Source organism: Mesoplodon bidens (assembly GCF_964165515.1).
Source record: "Mesoplodon bidens genome assembly, chromosome: 13".
NCBI classification, from domain to species: Eukaryota; Metazoa; Chordata; class Mammalia; order Artiodactyla; family Ziphiidae; genus Mesoplodon; species Mesoplodon bidens.
In genome coordinates this window covers 49,283,847-49,302,047 of record NC_138169.1, presented here as the reverse complement: position 1 = coordinate 49,302,047, position 18,201 = coordinate 49,283,847, and the positions used below count along the sequence as shown (strand labels likewise).

The 18,201-nt window shown below is 36.2% G+C and overlaps 1 protein-coding gene across 5 annotated transcripts in view; it reads left to right on the top strand.

The window, feature by feature from the left end:
- NOL4 (nucleolar protein 4) overlaps positions 1-18,201 on the top strand; it is a gene marked incomplete at both ends in the record, with an annotated part of 387,673 nt that overhangs the window by 219,464 nt on the left and 150,008 nt on the right. For all 5 annotated transcript variants that reach the window (XM_081253362.1, XM_081253361.1, XM_081253359.1 and 2 more), the window contains one exon: positions 346-629. In XM_081253362.1, coding sequence (XP_081109488.1) covers positions 346-629 — 284 coding nt within the window. The remainder of the gene's footprint in view (positions 1-345; positions 630-18,201) is intronic.

Here is an 18,201-nt window from a genome sequence, read left to right as displayed (position 1 = left end):
AATACTTAGGTATAAATTTAACAAAATATGTATGAGATATATGTGAGGAAAACTACAAAACTCTGATGAACAAAATCAAAGAAGAACTAAGTAAATAGAGACATCTTCCATGTTCACGACTAGGAAGATTCAATATCGTCAAGTTGTAAGTTCTCAATCCCAATCAAAATCATAGCAAATTTTTATGGGTACTGTTTATGAATATTGCTGCACCCCTTGATACATTTATCCTGTTATCATTATAAATTTTCCTTTTATCTCTTGTACCAAAAAAAAAATGCTAGTTGAAGTAGAAACTGATTAGCATATCAATAAAATCAAAATATAAATTTTTCTTTCCAACAGATGATTCTGCTGCCGAGAGCTTTAATGGCAATGAGACTCTGGGGCATAGTTCAATTGCTTCAGGGGGAACACACTGCAGGGAAATGGGTGACTCTAACGGTGATGGAAAAACTGGGCTGGAGCCAGACGAGCAGCCACTGAACCTGAGTGACAGTCCCCTCTCAGCACAGCTGGCTTCAGAATACAGAATAGATGACCACAGCAGTAATGGAAAAAACAAATATAAGAATCTGCTAATTTCTGACCTCAAGATGGAACAAGAAGCAAGAGAAAATGGAAGCAAGGTAAGGTCATGTTACAATTTTCAAAGAACTTTTAAGTTGGTCATAAAGGTCATAAAGAAATACTTATTTATACAAGACATAAAGATTATCGTCACTAAAAATATTGTAAGCAAATCCCAACAATGGGTTACCAAGAAATTTATAATCATAGATACTGTGTGTTCATGTTATATAAACAGAATAAATTTCAGGAATAACAGTGAACAAAATGCATCCTTTCTTAGGCAAAGTGGTGGGTTTTTATATATGGAATCACTTGATTTAATGTGTCTCACTTATATAATCTTATGCATCTGTCTTTGGGAGTTTGTTGAACTCAGATGTGAAAGTTTAGCTCTCAGAACACAATTTTGAACTATAAAAAATCACTAGTTTCTCCTTGATTGGATAGGCATATGTGACAATAATATTTCCATTAAATTCTTAAGTTTGCTTTAGAGACCTGTGGACTTCAGTCAGTAACTTACTTCATGTACATAGGAGAAATGTGTCAGTTTTCCGGATGAAACATATAGATTAAATAACTCCTTGAACAAACAATTTATCATAAACTATATTATACAAAAGACAGAAATGTGTTTCAGATATATTATCTAAATTTCTAGATTCTTTATATCAGAATAACTTACAATCTTTCCCATTCCCAATGGATTTATTCTTTAAAAAATTAAGCTATATTTCTGTCATTTTGAAATAATTCATGCTGATGATTTGCTCTATAATTTTTGAAGGTATGCTTTTGAACACATGAGGATTTTTATAGCGTATACATTTTGACTCCCTTCCCTGCTCGCACTTCTAAGTTAGAGCTGTAGAATTGGTCTTTTGAAATAGATCCTGAAAGCAAAATGTCTTAATCTGGATTAATTTCTGAATTTGCTAAAGCACTATGCTTTCTAAATTAGCTCTATTTAAATCCGATTGCTTGCCTGACGGTGTGTTGTTTTATCCTCTTTTAAGTAAGTTACTGGACATTATCAGACTCTTAAGCACTTCTGCCTGAGGAAGGCTGTTACAACTTTTGAAGTGGTAAATGCACAGTACTCTCTTTGGTGGTTTAAAGCCAGATCACACAAACACAGGTGATTTTATATTCACTAACATGATCTGAATCACCATGTTACATTTTACAGAACAAAATAACCCTTAAGTTTCCCTGCCCTCCACATAACCCTGTCTTTATAAAACTTAATCACAAAATGTCCTTTTAATGCTATATATCTGCAGAAATTTTTTCTAAAATCATCCAGTGGTTTGCTCTTCTCTTCTTTCCCTCCTTGTTCAATATTACCATAGGAACTATGCTCATTAAAACACATTCCTCCGTACATTAGACAGAATGAAGTTACTTTCCTACCTCTTTCAAAACGGGGCTATAAAAAGCACAGATTGATTGAGCTGTGAAGAGTAAGATGGGAAGTGGACCCGGGGGAGAAGGAGGCACCTCTGAGGAAGAAGGTTTAATGGTTCAGTTAAAGAACAGCTTCCATAGCTGACTGAGAAGTAGCCAGAGAGACAAAAGACAAATCAGAAGGGCATAGTGTAGGAAAGCTAAGCAAAGTCCATCTTTCAAGAAAGAGAGTGGTCAGCTTTGATAGACACTGCTAAGAAATCAAATCAGATGAAATAGAAAATAATTGAATTTGTAAGAATAGTTGTGGCAGTGTGTTGGGACCAGAATCCAGAGGGAATTTTTTCAAAAAGGATATATTAAATACCTGTCACACTTACAGCAATGGGTAGATAGTAGAGACAACTCAAAGACGAAGAGTCTTTATTCATATGGCTCTTAATACAGTCATGGTAAAGAGAGTACATACGTTACCAAGTGCAATCTCGTACTGCTCACCGCACAACAATCCAATAAGTTGAGGTGTTGGGGTAAGGAATAGCGACTTTGTTCAGAAAGCCAGCAGACCAAGAAGATGGTGGATTAGCGTCCCAAAGAACCATCTTATCAAAGTTAGAATTCAGGCTTCTTTTGTACTAAAAGGGGAGGGTGTGTGGTTTGTTGGTGCAGACTTCTTAGTGTGGGAATCCCTTGTTCTTGTAGCTGTCCAGGCAGGTCCCGTCATAAATGTTATTCTCTGTTCTGCAACTTTTTATCTCTATATGAATGGAAAAGTGTTATGCCTTTAAATGTCAGAGCCTTGAGAATGGGCTATCCTGTATATTTCAGGCTGTAGGAAACATTTTTAACTTGTAGCAGAAACAATAGAACACGAAGGTTAAAGTAAAATAAACAGATCCAGTATGGAGTCAGATTTGTTCTTCCCTATTACACATATACATAGAAAAGTTTCTTAGCAAAAAAGTAGGCAAATATCTATTCCTGTGTTAAAACATGGAGAGTTCTGAATAAGAATATACTGTTTCTATTGAAGTAATGAAGAGGGCTTCCTTCAGGAAGTGAGTCTTGTACTTTGAAGGAATTGTAAGACTGCCATTTTTCAGAAGGATTCTCTTATTAGACACTGTGAAGGACCTGGAATGGAGACAGCAAGGGTGAGTGGCCTCCTAGACTAGGAAACTACTGTCCATTCCGAGATAGGTATGACTTCATAACATGGTATATGAGGAAAAACCCAATATCATTATGCAAGGTAGACTATTTGCCACCAATTAATTTATTCACCAACTATTTATCGAGGAACTCCTACATGCAAGGCACTGTTAGAGGAAGCAAAAATATGAAAATGAGCAAAGCAGGGTCCCTGACTCTCAAAAACTTATAGTCTATCAGGAAAGAGAAGCAAACTTGTAATTATAATCTGATTCCATAAGTAATATGTTGGGCATAGGGCAGGGTGACATGAGAGAGCAGAGGACCCATAGGACCTATGGGACCCATGGTCCCATAGGACCATGATGAATCTTAAGGAAGACTTTATAGAGATTGATGGCAGGGATAAGTGTGAGGGGCAAGAAGTGATTCAGAAGGGGAGGATTATTTATGGTAGAGCATGTTTCGAGGCCTAGAACAGTGAGAGAGTACTGTGAGCATGGAGATTGGCAAGGAGCTTAGCATGGCCGCAGTGGAGGACGTGTGGAGGAATGGAGAATAAAGAGGCTCTATCATGAAGGCTTTGTAGGCCAGTTTAAGGACTTTGGATTGTATCCTATAGGTGGTGTTTAGCATGATAAGGTTATGGTCAGCTTGAAATTTTAGAAGGATTATTCTGGCAACATTGTAGTGGATGAATACAATAGGGACTAGGAAAAAGACAGAAAATGGTTAGAGAGTTATTGTGGCAGTCCAGGAAAATTATAATGCAGAGGCATAGTAAAAAAAAAGTATAATGAACATGATACTTTTGTTCTTTTGACACTGTGTCTGCGGGACTACCATATACAACTCCATAGGTTGTATATTGCCGAACTCTTGGGAATGTCTTTCACATAGATTACCATATGAATGGCCTCTTTACCTCAGTACATTCCATTAGGATGTAAATTCTATGAGTATGAGAATGATGTCTACCTTGCTCACTGCTTTATGTCTAGCACATGGCCTAATATCTGGTACATAGTAGTTTCTCAAATATTTTTGAGAAATAAAGTTTTACTGAATGTGGAAAGTGAAGCAGAGAACATTTTAGTATGACTCCAGGATTTAGGATCTGGTTTCCTGAGTGGATGGTGATTACATTTACTAAGATTCAAAATGAGAAACATTTGAAGGAAGTTGATTTGATATATAAAGTTAATGGTATTTTGCAGTATCCATTAGAGATGTTTAATAGGTATTGGGGACATATGTTTCAGCTTAGAAGAAACATCCAGGTTGGAGAGAGAGACATTTGAAAGATTTCAGAGGAGTGCTGCTAGAAGCTGTTGTGGTTGATAAGATCACCTCGGAATTACATAGACTAAGGAGAGAGGAGCTCAAAATATATCATCCTGCAGAATGTAAACCCATCAGGAACAAGAGGCATAGAAGGAGTTTGTAGGGGAAAAAGAACCCCAAAAGAAAATGAAGGCAGCCAGATAAGAATAGGGGATATTTTAGAAGCCAAAATACAGGGCATTTCAAGATTGATGTAAGTGGTTAAATGGAGTAATCCTTAGGTGAAGTGACATAGGTTTAAACTTGGAGGATGTTTAGGAGAGTTAAGGCTTAGAGTATGGTTCAAAACCCATGGCAGAGGAAGAATTAGCAGAGTTAGTGGGAAATTGGATTGATGTTAGTTGTAGAGGCTGGGTAGGAAAGCTGAATCATTTTTATTGTGAAGGAGACTGTATCTGGAATTTTGCTTCAGGAATTCTTCTTGTAATCCAACGCTAAATGCAGAGTGCCTCAAGGCTGTCAGGTGACCTTCATGTAAAGGTTTAGCAAACTCATCTGTTCAGTGCTACCTTTTCAAGTCCTTAGGAATGTTTCATCAATTCTGTGCAAATTTATAAAGTGACACTATTACCAATTCTTTCTTCCAATATTTTTGAGGCTAGCCTCTGTTTTACCTTGGAGGAATATAAAAACCTAATTATGTAGTATCTCTGAGAAACTTAGATTCCAGTGAGTTTAATATTGACCTATTTCACAATTTTATTATGAAGAGTATCAAGCAAAAATGATTATAAAGCATTTTAAAAACTTAACAGTGAATAGAAATGCTTAAAAAGAATAGCTGAACTGGACTAGGCCATTTACAAATTGTTTATTATTATGCAAAGTCACTTACTGGACTAGCTGGGAATCATATTAACTAATCTAAAGAAAAAATCTATTGCATGAAAAGAGTTTAGGAGTTATTTATTTGCTACTTGCAGATGGCCACATTTTTAAAGGACAACTGGTAACATTAGAGCCCAGAAGAAAGTGGAAATGTTGATTAAGAGCTTGGAAAATAAGACTCAGGAGGAAGCATTAAGGGACTAGTTATATGAAAAAAGAAAGGCCAAGAAAACCCAAATCTGGGTATAGATATGTTCAAAATTATTAATAGATGAGAACAGAAACAAACCTAGAACTCTAATGGAGGGAAATACATAACTTAAAAACATGTATCATAGATTTTTTTTTTCTTTTTGGTTTTCTCTTTTTCTCTTAGTATCTGTGACCCAGCTGCATTTTACTTAATATGGTAAAATATTCTGAATCAATCCCTGAAAGAATAATCTTTCAAGTAGTAACTGCAGTAGGAAGGTAATTATTGTTTGAGGGTTAATGTGTCACTGTAGTTGCTACATATTAAGTTTTTGGCTTAGTTCCCAGGACCCTTCAATCTTCACTTCACTTAAAAATATGTTTTTCCTCAATGTGGCCCATGTGACATTATTTTCAATCTTTCCTTTAAATTTTTATCAAAGTGGATATTACCATTCAAATTAAAGTTTATAAAATATTTCTCACAATTACCATTAATAATTGCTATGTGATTTTATTTAGATATGATGAATGGAAGCAGTTGATTTTTTCAAAATATCTCTTTGAAATATTTAGGTGTAATGAGATTGCCTTTGAAACATAGGAATGGTGGATTAACTTTTGGAATAATATTATTTTGGTCTTTGTCATGTGGCTATTCCAGCTTATTATTGTTTTAATTTGATGATTTTCAATTTCTGGCTTCTTGGTGTTGTGTAGATATTTTTGGCCCAGATGTGGTTCAGGTAGAAACAACAATATATATCAACAAATGTGCCTAATATGTGCTAGTCATTAGCCTGGGTGCTAGAAGGGCAAAGAAAAAAAAAAGGTCTCCATCATTAAGAACTCACATTTTAGCCAGATAGATAGACACATAAATAAATAGGTGTATTATAACATGACAATTAATTTGTATGTGAGAATGCCTTCTAGGCCTATTAGCCATGCCTTGGAAAGTTCTCAGGTTAATTCATAGCAGTTAAGTAGGAGATAGTCACCTGGTGAAGGGGAGAAGGGAATTCTTAATGAGCAGAGCATTAAGTTAGTGTCTAGAAATGTTGAGGGTGGAAGTGGTGAGAGATGAGTCTGGAGAAGTAGTTCAGGTATAAGATTAGGGTAGGCTATGAATGCCCTTTTATTGCTTGAACTTCACTTTGTAGTTTACAGGGAATCACTTTAGGATGTTAGATAGGAATATAGCATGGTCTGATTGTGTTTTGGGATTCATCATTGTGGCATCTTTGTTACAAGATGGCTTTAAGTGGCATAAAAAGGGAGGAGGCTGTAAACAGAGCATGAGGTCCTGCCTTAGTGAGGTGGTAGTAGGGATGAAGATGAAAGCAGAGATTTAAGAAATATTTAGAATGTTAAATGGACAGAATTGCATGTGAAAGAAACTAACAGCCACAGGATAAAGGGATGATGACACTGGGATGCCATATCAACTCTAATAATGATGAACACTTGTGTAATGCTTTCATATTTTTAACTTAAACCAATTCATTGTATCTGATAAGGAGAGAATGTGTAAACACCAGTCTCAATGAAACATAAGGGCATAGAATCTAGTGGATGTTATACTATTTAACTGAAATTAACTATATATAAATAGTTACTTAAGTGGTAGAGCTTAGTATTGAACCCAGATCATCTGAAACCCATGTGCTTTTCACTACACCCACACTGGCTGATGCTGTGTAAGACCAGTTATGTTTATGGACACATATGGAGGCTATGACGGGCAAACAATTCAGAGAGGCAGAGATCTAGTACAATTAGCAGATAGTTACTTGATAAATGGCAAATACTTGCAGTGACATTTCTTATACGAATATATATTTTTTGCTCTTCTTTATGAATTATTTTACAAAATGAAAATAATATACCAGATGCCTCTGTTGAAAACCTAAGCAAGTCTACAAAATATCCATTTATTGTTTTAGTGCATGAATGTAAAAACAAATGGGTAGGAGCTGAGTTAGAGTGGGTCTTTAAAAAGCCCCAGGGTAGGGCTTCCCTGGTGGTGCAGTGGTTGAGAGTCCGCCTGCCGATTCAGGGGATACGGGTTCGTGCCCCGGTCCGGGAGGATCCCGCTTGCCACGGAGCGGCTGGGGCCGTGAGCCATGGCCGCTGGGCCTGCGTGTCCGGGGCCTGTGCTCTGCCGCAATGGGAGAGGCCACAGCAGTGAGAGGCCCGTGTACCATAAAATAAATAAATAAATAAAAGCCCCAGGGTAAATTTTAAGCTTAAGTTTTATTAGCTACCAATTTAAAATAGTATTCATGTAATATATATATGTATATATGCACATACATATATACCTATATATTTACATATGTGTTATATAGATAGAGAAAGTGTATAAAACACACACATATAGTGTATTTTAATTTTACAGGTTGCCTGGACTTCAGTTCTGCTAGTTATTGGACATATTTTTCCTTCTGTTCTTAGTACATTTTTTAAATCAAAAGATATACAAGAATGATATAGTATAAATTGGTTTTATACTATCTATCCTATTTGCAATCTAAATTTAAAAGTATATAATGCTTTTGTGAAAAAATGCTTGCTTTGCTCATAGACTGTAAAATTATTTACACTATAGAAAAATTCAATCTTTAAAATCAGGAACCACTTCATTTTGCATTTGAAGAAATTGAGATGAACCCAACTGACTCCTACCACCCAAATCAGTGTCCTTTTGAATTCTTATGCTGTCATGCTTACTGTTATATATGCTTATATTCTTTATAAGTTATTACAGAAAAACGGATGGTAGAACTACCATTTCTGAGTGCCTGCTATGCGTGTTTCAGTCCATGTTAGATCATTTCACATTTGTTATCTCAGGAGAATGGAGAAGGCAAAGGACTTTTATAATTTATATCCTGAAGTATGCAAAGTGAAGTTGATTTTAATTTCCCATACACAGCAAAATATCAATTTTGGGTTCCTTTCTAAACATGTAAGAGTTCAGTTGGGTCAATACAAAATCTCAACTGATCCTTCAGCCTTCAATTCCATACATTCATAAATAATCTGGTTAGAATGATAGGTTGTATCTTTAACCAAAGTACAAAAAAAAAGAAAATGGACCACTTGTTACCTTTGTGTTTATTTGACGGTTCATCAATAGCTCAAAAAGAAATAAGAGTTTTATTTTGTATGTTTTTGTGTTCAGTGTTTTTTGAGGCTTCTGGAGGATATTTTCTTATTTTGTTTTATCAGTATATGTGTGTTTGTCTGTTTTACTTATGTTCTATCAGTTGGAATAATATCAAATAGTTAAAAATGTAATTTTGTCTGTAGGTGTCTTGAGAGAATGGTAGAGGAACCCTAGACAAAGAAATGTAGTTGAAATACCCTGCAGTGATTTATACATGTCTCTAAATAATGGATATTAACAGCATTCCTTGAAACACTTGATGTTGACCCAAATTTGGGGAAAGAATAAAAGAAGAAAAATTAATGCCAGAGACAGAGAGCAGTACATTCTAATTTGTCTCAATTTAATAGCTTATGATTTTCATTAATATTAAATATTTGATGAGTCTTAAAGTATACCCCCTAAGAGCAACTATCTGTAGCCTCATTATTAGTATTTTTTAAATATTTTTGTAATGGAGATCCTGGAGTTAGCTGGGGTCAAGAGGGTAACTCAGATAACAGAGTTAAAAAGAAGAGAATTAAGTCATTAACTTGGTCCCAAAGAATAATAATGACAGGTAACATTCATTGAGTTCTTACTATTTTCCAGGTACTCTTCTAAGAACTAACTCATGTAATCCTTATAACAACACAATGGAATTAGGCTCAGTTATCATTACCATGTTTTCACATATGGAAGGACTAAGACCCAAAGAATTTATAAATATGGCTATACTGAGAATTTCTGTAAATCGGATTTAAACCCCAAATCATTTGGCTCACATTTCAACCACTACGGTGTAAGTTGAGGTCATAGGGTAGGGTCTGAAAATGAGCAAAAGCAAATTTGACTTAATGCTGAGACCTCTAGCTGCTGTTTTATGGTTCACAGTTGTTCCCTGATTGGGAAGCAATACTGCAGCTCTGTGACTTTGAGCGTCTATACTTTTTAAGCCTGGATACTTTATCAGTAAAATGCAGATAATAATACTTAAACTGTAGGCAATTGTGAAGATTAAATAAGGCTGTGTTCATTTTTCACATAAATGCACAGTAAACGGAATTGCTGTGGTGATTGTTTTTGACTACAGAATTTGAGGCTTAGCTAAATCTTGCAAAAATGTTCTCAATTCATAAGTATTTATTTGGGGAGTTGAATATCCATTTTTAATAGCCTACTAATTACTTAACTCAGATTGATGATTTGAAGAAGCATATTTATTTCGACTAGTGTGTACTACTTTCCTTTTCTTCCTCTTTTTGTCTCCTTTTCCTTATTTTGTTTTAGTTACACTTATTTTCCAGGAATCTAGAATATATAATACATTCCCAGAGGCATTTTACAGGCATTTATTCTATGACCCATTTCTGGGAATTTATAACATGTACTCATAGAAATAGATCCTAGGATATCTTGGAACTGCTGCTTATTAAAATCTTTCCTGACTCTGTTGGAGTTTGTCCAATTCAAATGTCACCTTCCTTCATAACACCTTCCTTGATTACCTAAACCAGGAAAAAAAATCTCTTCTTTTTTCAACTTTTAGAAGGTTGATCCATGAAGAATAAGGACGAGGTGGTGGGTGATGGATTGTGTGGTCATACACTAAAGTGATTTACATCGTGAGGCTTGCTCCCTACAAAACGTTTGTTGAAGGGAAATGATATGGTGATGTGGGAATATATTGTATTGATCTTATTCTACCCACTTTCTCGCAGTAGCAGTTTCCTCACATTGTATCTTGGCTTCCTTGAACTCCCCACTGTGCAACTGACTCTGGTCTTAATATGAATTAATGGAATATGAATATGTCCTATTCCAGGTAATATGTATACAGTCTTACCTCTCTGGGCCAGAGATTCTCATTTGAATATTTCACAGTAAACCGTGACTCATGGATATGACATCAAAAGCACAAACAACAAAATCAAAAATCAATAAATGGGGCTACATCAAACCTAAAAGCTACTAAAGCTACTAAAAGAAAGAAGTAGGAGTCATCCACACAGTGTCAGCAGGAGATCAGATAGGAAATTGGCAGCCAACAGACCAGAGCCTTTCTCTATCGGCTGAAAGAAGAGAGAACAGGGAGGAGGGGTAGAGATTAAGCTGACAGAGAGCCAGAAAACACAGAGAACCTGGCCTGTCCAGCCCCATGTACGAGAGGGAGGCAATGGATCATTTTCAAGGTGGATCATTTGGGGAGTTGGAGAAGGGAAGAAGCCATTGACTTGGGTGTCCCTAGAGGCCTTCCAGAGGGCCGTTTCAGTTGAGTGGTGAGAACAAAGGCAGATCTCAGAGAACTGAGGCCTGAGTCAATATATGGTTTCCTTATAAAAAGGGTTCATCAGATTTGTATGATTTTAAAAATTATATTTGGTTAAAGTAATAGTATGATTATAAAAATGAAATATAAGTTTAAATTAATATTTCAACATACTGCCTTAACATTGGCTTTTCAACTGAATTCAACAAATTCAGATTTGAGCACCAATTACATACTAAGCACTAAGATTGCTGAAATGAAAAAGACATAGGTCTTCTCTCCAGGGGCATCAAGAAAAGAGGAGAGACAAACACATTACTATATGATAGTCTGCTAAGTACAGTCATTTAAGATTGAAAATAAATCACATGTGTAAGTGGATGATTCATTTTCTTGAGAGGAGAGGTAGGAGTGGAAGATTGGGCTGGTCAGGAAAGATTTTCCTGAGAACATCCTATTTCGCCTGAGTGTTAAAAGGAAAATAGTTTTCATCCAGAAAAGGGAAGAAAAGTGATTCAGAATTTTGCAGTTGACTAAACTGTGAGGGCTTGGACAGATTACTTAATCTTGCTTTAATTCAATTTTACTTGCCCATAAAATGAGAGAATAATCCTTACTGCTTGGAATTCTTCATTTAGACATATATATTTACTGTTTTCTATAGGTAAAACTTTGAGTTAAATGCTAGGGATATGGGAAATGTGATGAACACCAAATGAAAGAAGTAAACTGGAAAATGTGATGAACACCAAATGAAAAAAAGAAACTGGAAATGTTTCTTTTGTCCTAAGACAAAAGAAAAAGGAACTATTGTTATTTTTATTATGATTGTAAATGAATGAAACCATGCAGTAGGTTAAGCAGCTAAAGTAACAAGAAAGGATTTTTCAGCAAGGAGGAAAATGTTATTCCATTTGCATTTTAGAGAACCAAATAGATAGTACGCTCTTCTAATTCACTAAGGTATTTTAAATGGTCAAAGTGCTAGATTTGCAAAAGGGATGAAGTAAATAAACTTTACTTCATCCATCAAACAAACCAAAATGTAAAATAAAATTGTGTCTGTACCTCTTGCAAAAATATTATTATGCAAGGATACAAAGAATGAGCATGAATGAGTTTTCCTGGGGATATTATTTGCTTCCAAAATATTTCCTACAAGTAAGATAAACACAGTTAAACATGTCTATGTTAGAGACGAATGATCCCAGCCCAGGTTTTTACCTTAAGTATGACGCATGATTATTTTAGACATTAACTTTTGTAAATTTTACGCAGTAACTTTAGTCACTTATTCATGGAAGTTTCATTAATCTACAGTGATTCAAAGTCATGTTTTGACTTCCTTTAATGGATGAGAAGGTAAATGGGGACTTAATTTTTATGTGTTAGAAGTTTTTACTTAACACTTCTTTGGATGCTTATATTTATTTTTAATTTTTTTTGAATTTTAGAATTTTATTTATTTTTTTATACAGCAGGTTCTTATTACTTATCCATTTTATACATATTAGGGTATGTGTGTCAATCCCAATCTCCCAATTCATCACACCACCCACCCACCCCACCACTTTCCCCCCTTGAAGTCCATACGTTTGCTCTCTACAACTGTGTCTCTATTTCTGCCCTGCAAACCAGTTCATCTGTTCCATTTTTCTAGGTTCCACACATCTGCATTAATATACGATATTTGCTTTTCTCTTTCTGACTTTCTTCACTCTGTATGACAGTCTCGTGCATGTGTTTTGTTGGATTATGGTTTTCTCTGGGTATACGTCCAGAGGTTGGATTGCTGGGTCATATGGTAATTCTATTTTTAGTTTTTTAAGGAACCTCCATACTGTTCTCCATAGTGGCTGTATCAATTTACATTCCCACCATCAGTGCAAGACAGTTCCCATTTCTACACACCCTCTCCAGCATTTATTATTTGTAGATTTTCTTATGATGCCCATTCTAACTGGTGTGAGGTGATACCCCATTGTAGTTTTGATTTGCATTTCTCTAATAATTAGTGATGTTGAGCAGCTTTTCATGTGCTTCTTGGCCATCTGTATGTCTTCTTTGGAGAAATATCTATTTAGGTCTTCTGCCCATTTTTGGATTGGGTTATTTATTTCTTTAATATTGAGCTGCATGAGCGGTTTATATATTTTGGAGATTAATCCTTTGTCAGTTGCTTCATTTGCAAATATTTTCTTCCATTCTGAGGGTTGTCTTTTCGTCTTGTTTGTAGTTTGCTTTGCAAAAGCTTTTAAGTTTCATTAGGTCCCATTTGTTTATTTTTGTTTTTATTACCATTATTCTAGGATGTGGATCAAAAAAGACCTTGCTTTGATTTATGTCAAAGAGTGTTCTTCCTGTGTTTTCCTCTAAGAGTATTATAGTGTCTGGCCTTACATTTAGGTCTCTAATCCATTTTGAATTTATTTTTGTCTATGGTGTTAGGGAGTTTTCTAATTTCATTATTTTACATGTAGCTGTCCAGTTTTCCCAGCACCACTTATTGAAGAGACTGTCTTTTCTCCATTATATATCCTTGCCTCCTTGTCATAGATTAGTTGACCATGGGTGTGTAGGTTTATCTCTGGCCTTTCTATCCTGTTCCATTGATCTATATTTCTGTTTTTGTGCCTGTACCATATTGCCTTGATTACTGTAGCTTGGTAGTAAGGTCTGAAGTCAGGGAGTCTGATTCCTCCAGCTCCATTTTTTTCCCTCAAGACTGCTTTGGCTATTCGGGGTCTTTTGTGTCTCCATACAAATTTTAAGATTTTTTGTTCTAGTTCTGTAAAAAATGCCATTGGTAATTTGATACGGATTGCATTGAATCTGTAGATTGCTTTGGGTAGTATAGTCATTTTCACAACATTGATTCTTCCAGTCCAAGCACATGGCATATCTCTCCATCTGTTGGTATCATCTTTAATTTCTTTCATTAGTGTCTTATAGTTTTCTGCATACAGGTCATTTGTCTCCCTTGGTAGGTTTATTCCTAGGTATTTTATTCTTTTTGTTGCAATGGTAATGGGAGTGTTTCCTTAATTTCTCTTTCAGGTTTTTCATCATTAGTGTATAGGAATGCAAGAGATTTCTGTGCATTAATTTTGTACATGCAACTTTACCAGATTCATTGATTAGCTCTAGTAGTTTTCTGGTGTCATCTTTAGGATTCTCTATATATAGTATCATGTCATCTGCAACAGTGACAGTTTTACTTCTTCTTTTCCAATTTATATTCCTTTTATTTATTTTTCTTCTCTGATTGCCATGGCTAGGACTTCCAAAGCTATGTGGCGAGAGTTGACATCCTTGTCTTTTTCCTGATCTTAGAGGAAATGCTTTCAGTTTTTCACCATAGAGAATGATGTTTGCTGTGGTTTTGTCATATATGGCCTTTATTATATTGAGGTAGTTTCCCTCTGTGTCCACTTTCTGGAGAGTTTTTATCATAAATGGGTGTTGAATTTTGTCAAAAGCTTTTTCTGCATCTATTGAGATGATCATATGGTTTTTATTCTTCAGTTGGTTAATATGGTGTATCACAATGATTGATTTGCATATACTGAAGAATCCTTGCAGTATCCCTGGGAAAAATCCCACTTGATCATGGAGTATGATCCTTTTAATGTGTTGTGGGATTCTCTTTGCTAGTATTTTGGGTTATTCTGCATCTATATTAATCAGTGATATTGGTCTGTAATTTTGTGTTTTTTTGTAGTATCTTTGTCTGGTTTGGGTATCAGGGTGATGTTGGCCTCATAGAATGAGGTTGGGAGTGTTCCTTCCTCTGCTATTTTTTGGAAGAGTTTGAGAAGGATTGGTGTTAGCTCTTCTGTAAATGTTTGACAGAATTCACCTATGAAGCCATGTGGTCCCCAACTTTTGTTTGTTGGAAGATTTTTAATCACAGTTTCAATTTCATTACTGGTGATTCGTCTGTTCATATTTTCTATTTCTTCCTGGTTCAGTCTTGGAAGGTTATACCTTTCTAAGAATTTGTCCATTTCTTCCAGGTTTTCCATTTTATTGCCATAGAGTTGCTTGTAGTACTCTCTTAGGATGCTTTGTATTTCAGCAGTGTCTGTTATAACTTCTCCATTTTCATTTCTAATTTATTGATTGAGTCCTCTCCCTCTTTTTCTTGATGAGTCTGGCTAATGGTTTATCAATTTTGTTTATCTTCTCAAAGAACCAGCTTTTAGTTTTATTGATCTTTGCTATTGTTTTCTTTGTTTCAATTTCATTTATTTCTGCTCTGATCTTTAAGATTTCTTTCCTTCTGCTAACTTTGGGATTTGTTTGTTCTTTCTCTAGTTCATTTACGTGTGAGGTTAGATTGTTTATTTGAGATTTTGCTTGTTTCCTGAGGTAGGCTTGTATTGCTATAAACTTCCCTCTTAGAACTGCTTTTGCTCCATCCCATAGGTTTTGGGTCGTCATGTTTTTGTTGTAATTTGTCTCTAGGTATTTTTTTATTTCCTCTGATTTCTTCAGTGATCTCTTGGTTATTTAGTATGTATTGTTTAGCCTCTGTGTGTTTCTTTTTTTTCCCTGTAATTCATTTCTAATCTCTTAGTGTTGTGGTCAGAAAAGATGCTTGATATGATTTCAGTTTTCTTAAATTTACTGAGATTGATTTCTGACCCCAGATGTGATCTGTCCTGGAGAATGTTGTGTGTGCACTTGAGAATAAAGTGTAATCTGCTGTCTTTGGATGGAATGTCCTATAAATATCAATTAAATCTATCTGCTCTATTTTGTCATTTAAAGCTTGTGGTTCCTTATTAATTTTCATTTTGGATGATCTGTCCATTGGTGTAAGTGAGGTGTTAAAGTCCCCCACTATTACTGTGTTACTGTCAATTCCCTCCTTTATAGCTGTTAGCAGTTGCCTTATGCATTGAGGTGCTCCTATGTTGGGTGCACATATATTTATAATTGTTATATCTTCTTCTTGGATTGATTCCTTGATCATTATGTAGTGTCCTTCCTTGTCTCTTGTAACATTCTTTATTTTAAAGTCTATTTTATCTGATATGAGTATTGCTACTCCAGCTTTCTTTTGATTTCCATTGGCATGGAATATCTTTTTCCATCCCCTCACTTTCAGTCTGTATGTGTCCCTAGGTCTGAAGTGGGTCTCTTGTAGACAGCATATATATGGGTCTTGTTTTTGTATCCATTCAGCGAGCCTGTGTCTTTTGGTTGGAGCCTTTAATCCATTCACGTTTAAGGTAATTATCGATATGTATGTTCCTATTACCATTTTCTTAATTGTTTTGGGCTTGTTTTTGTAGATCCTTTTCTTCTCTTCTGTTTCTTACTTAGAGACGTTCCTTTAGCATTTGTTGTAGAGCTGGTTTGGTGGTGCTGAATTCTCTTAGCTTTTGCTTGTCTGTAAAGCTTTTGATTTCACCATTGAATCAGAATGAGATCCCTGCTGGGTAGAGTAATCTTGGTTGTAGGTTCTTCCCTTTCATCACTTTAAATATATCATGCCACTCCCTTCTGGCTTGTAGAGTTTTGGCTAAGAAATCAGCTGTTAACCTTATGGGAGTTCCCTTGTATGTTATTTGTCATTTTTCCCTTGCTGCTTTCAATAATTTTTCTTTGTCTTTAATTTTTGTCAGTTTGATTACTATGTCTCGGTGTGTTTCTCCTTGGGTTTATCCTGTCTGGGACTCTCTGTGCTTCCTTAACTTGGGTGGCTATTTCCTTTCCCATGTTAGGGAAGTTTTTGACTATAATCTCTTCAAATATTTTCCTGGGTCCTTTCTCTCTCTCTTCCTTCTGGGACCCCTATAATGCAAATGTTGTTGGGTTTAATGTTGTCCCAGAGGTCTCTTAGGTTGTCTTCATTTCTTTTCATTCTTTTCCTTATTCTGTTCCGCAGCAGTGAATTCCACCATTCTGTCTTCCAGGACACTTATCCGTTCTTCTGCCTCAGTTATTCTGCTATTGATTCCTTCTAGTGTATTTTTCATTTCAGTTATTGTACTGTTCATCTCTGTTTATTTGTTCTTTAATTCTTCTAGGTGTTTGTTCTTTAATTCTTCTAGGTCTTTGTTAAGCATTTCTTGCATCTTCTTGATCTTTGCCTCCATTCTTTTTCCGAGGTCCTGGATCATCTTCAGTATCATTATTCTGAATTCTTTTTCTGGAAGGTTTCCTATCTCCACTTCATTTAGTTGTTTTCATCTGGTACATAGCCTTCTGCCTTTTCATCTTGTCTATCTTTCTGTGAATGTGCTTTTTGTTCCACAGGCTGTAGGACTGTAGTTCTTCTTGCTTTAGCTGTCTGCCCTCTGGTGGATGAGGCTGTCTAAGAGGCTTGTGCAAATTTCCTTTCGGGAGAGACTGGTGGTGGGTAAAGCTGGGTGTTGCTCTGGTGGGCATAGCCCAGTAAAACTTTAATCTGCTTGTCTGCTGATGGGTGGGGCTGGGTTCACTCCCTGTTGGTTGTTTGGCCTGAGGCGACCAACACTGGACCCTACAGGGCTCTTTGGTTGGGCTAATGGCAGACTCTGGGAGGGCTCACACCAAGAAGTACTTCCCAGAACTTCTCCTGCCAGTGTCCTTGTCCTCACAGTGAGACACAGCCACCCCCACCTCTGCTGTAGACCCTCCAATACTAGCAGATAGGTGTGGTTTAGTCTCCTATGAGGTCACTGCTCCTTCCCCTGGGTCCCTATGTGCATACTGCTTTGTGTATGCCCTCCAAGAGTGGAGTCTTTGTTTCCCCCAGTCCTGTTGAAGTCCTGCAATCAAATCCCACTAGCCTTCACAGTCTGATTCTCTAGGAATTCCTCCTCCCATTGCTGGACCCCCAGATTGGGAAGGCTGACATGGGGCTTAGAACCTTCCCTGCAGTGGGTAGACTTCTGTGGTATAAGTGTTCTCCAGTTTGTGAGTCATCCACCCAGAAGTTATGGGATTTGATTTTATTGTGATTGTGCCCCTCCTACCATCTCATTGTGGCTTCTCCTTTGTCTTTGGATGTGGGGTGTCTTTTCTGGTGAGTTCCAGTGTCTTCCTATCAATGATTGTTCAGCAGTTAGTTGTGATTCTAATGCTCTCACAAGAGGGAGTGAGCACACGTCCTTCTACTCTGCCATCTTGAACCAATCTGGATGCTTATATTTAATAATACATTTTTGATGCTGTCTTACATTTTATCCATTATTTAACAAATATTTATCGAGCTCCTCCTGTGAGCCATGTGTTGTATTGGCAATTAGAAATATAAGGGTGAAGAGGACAGAGGCGATGCCTGTTTCTCAAA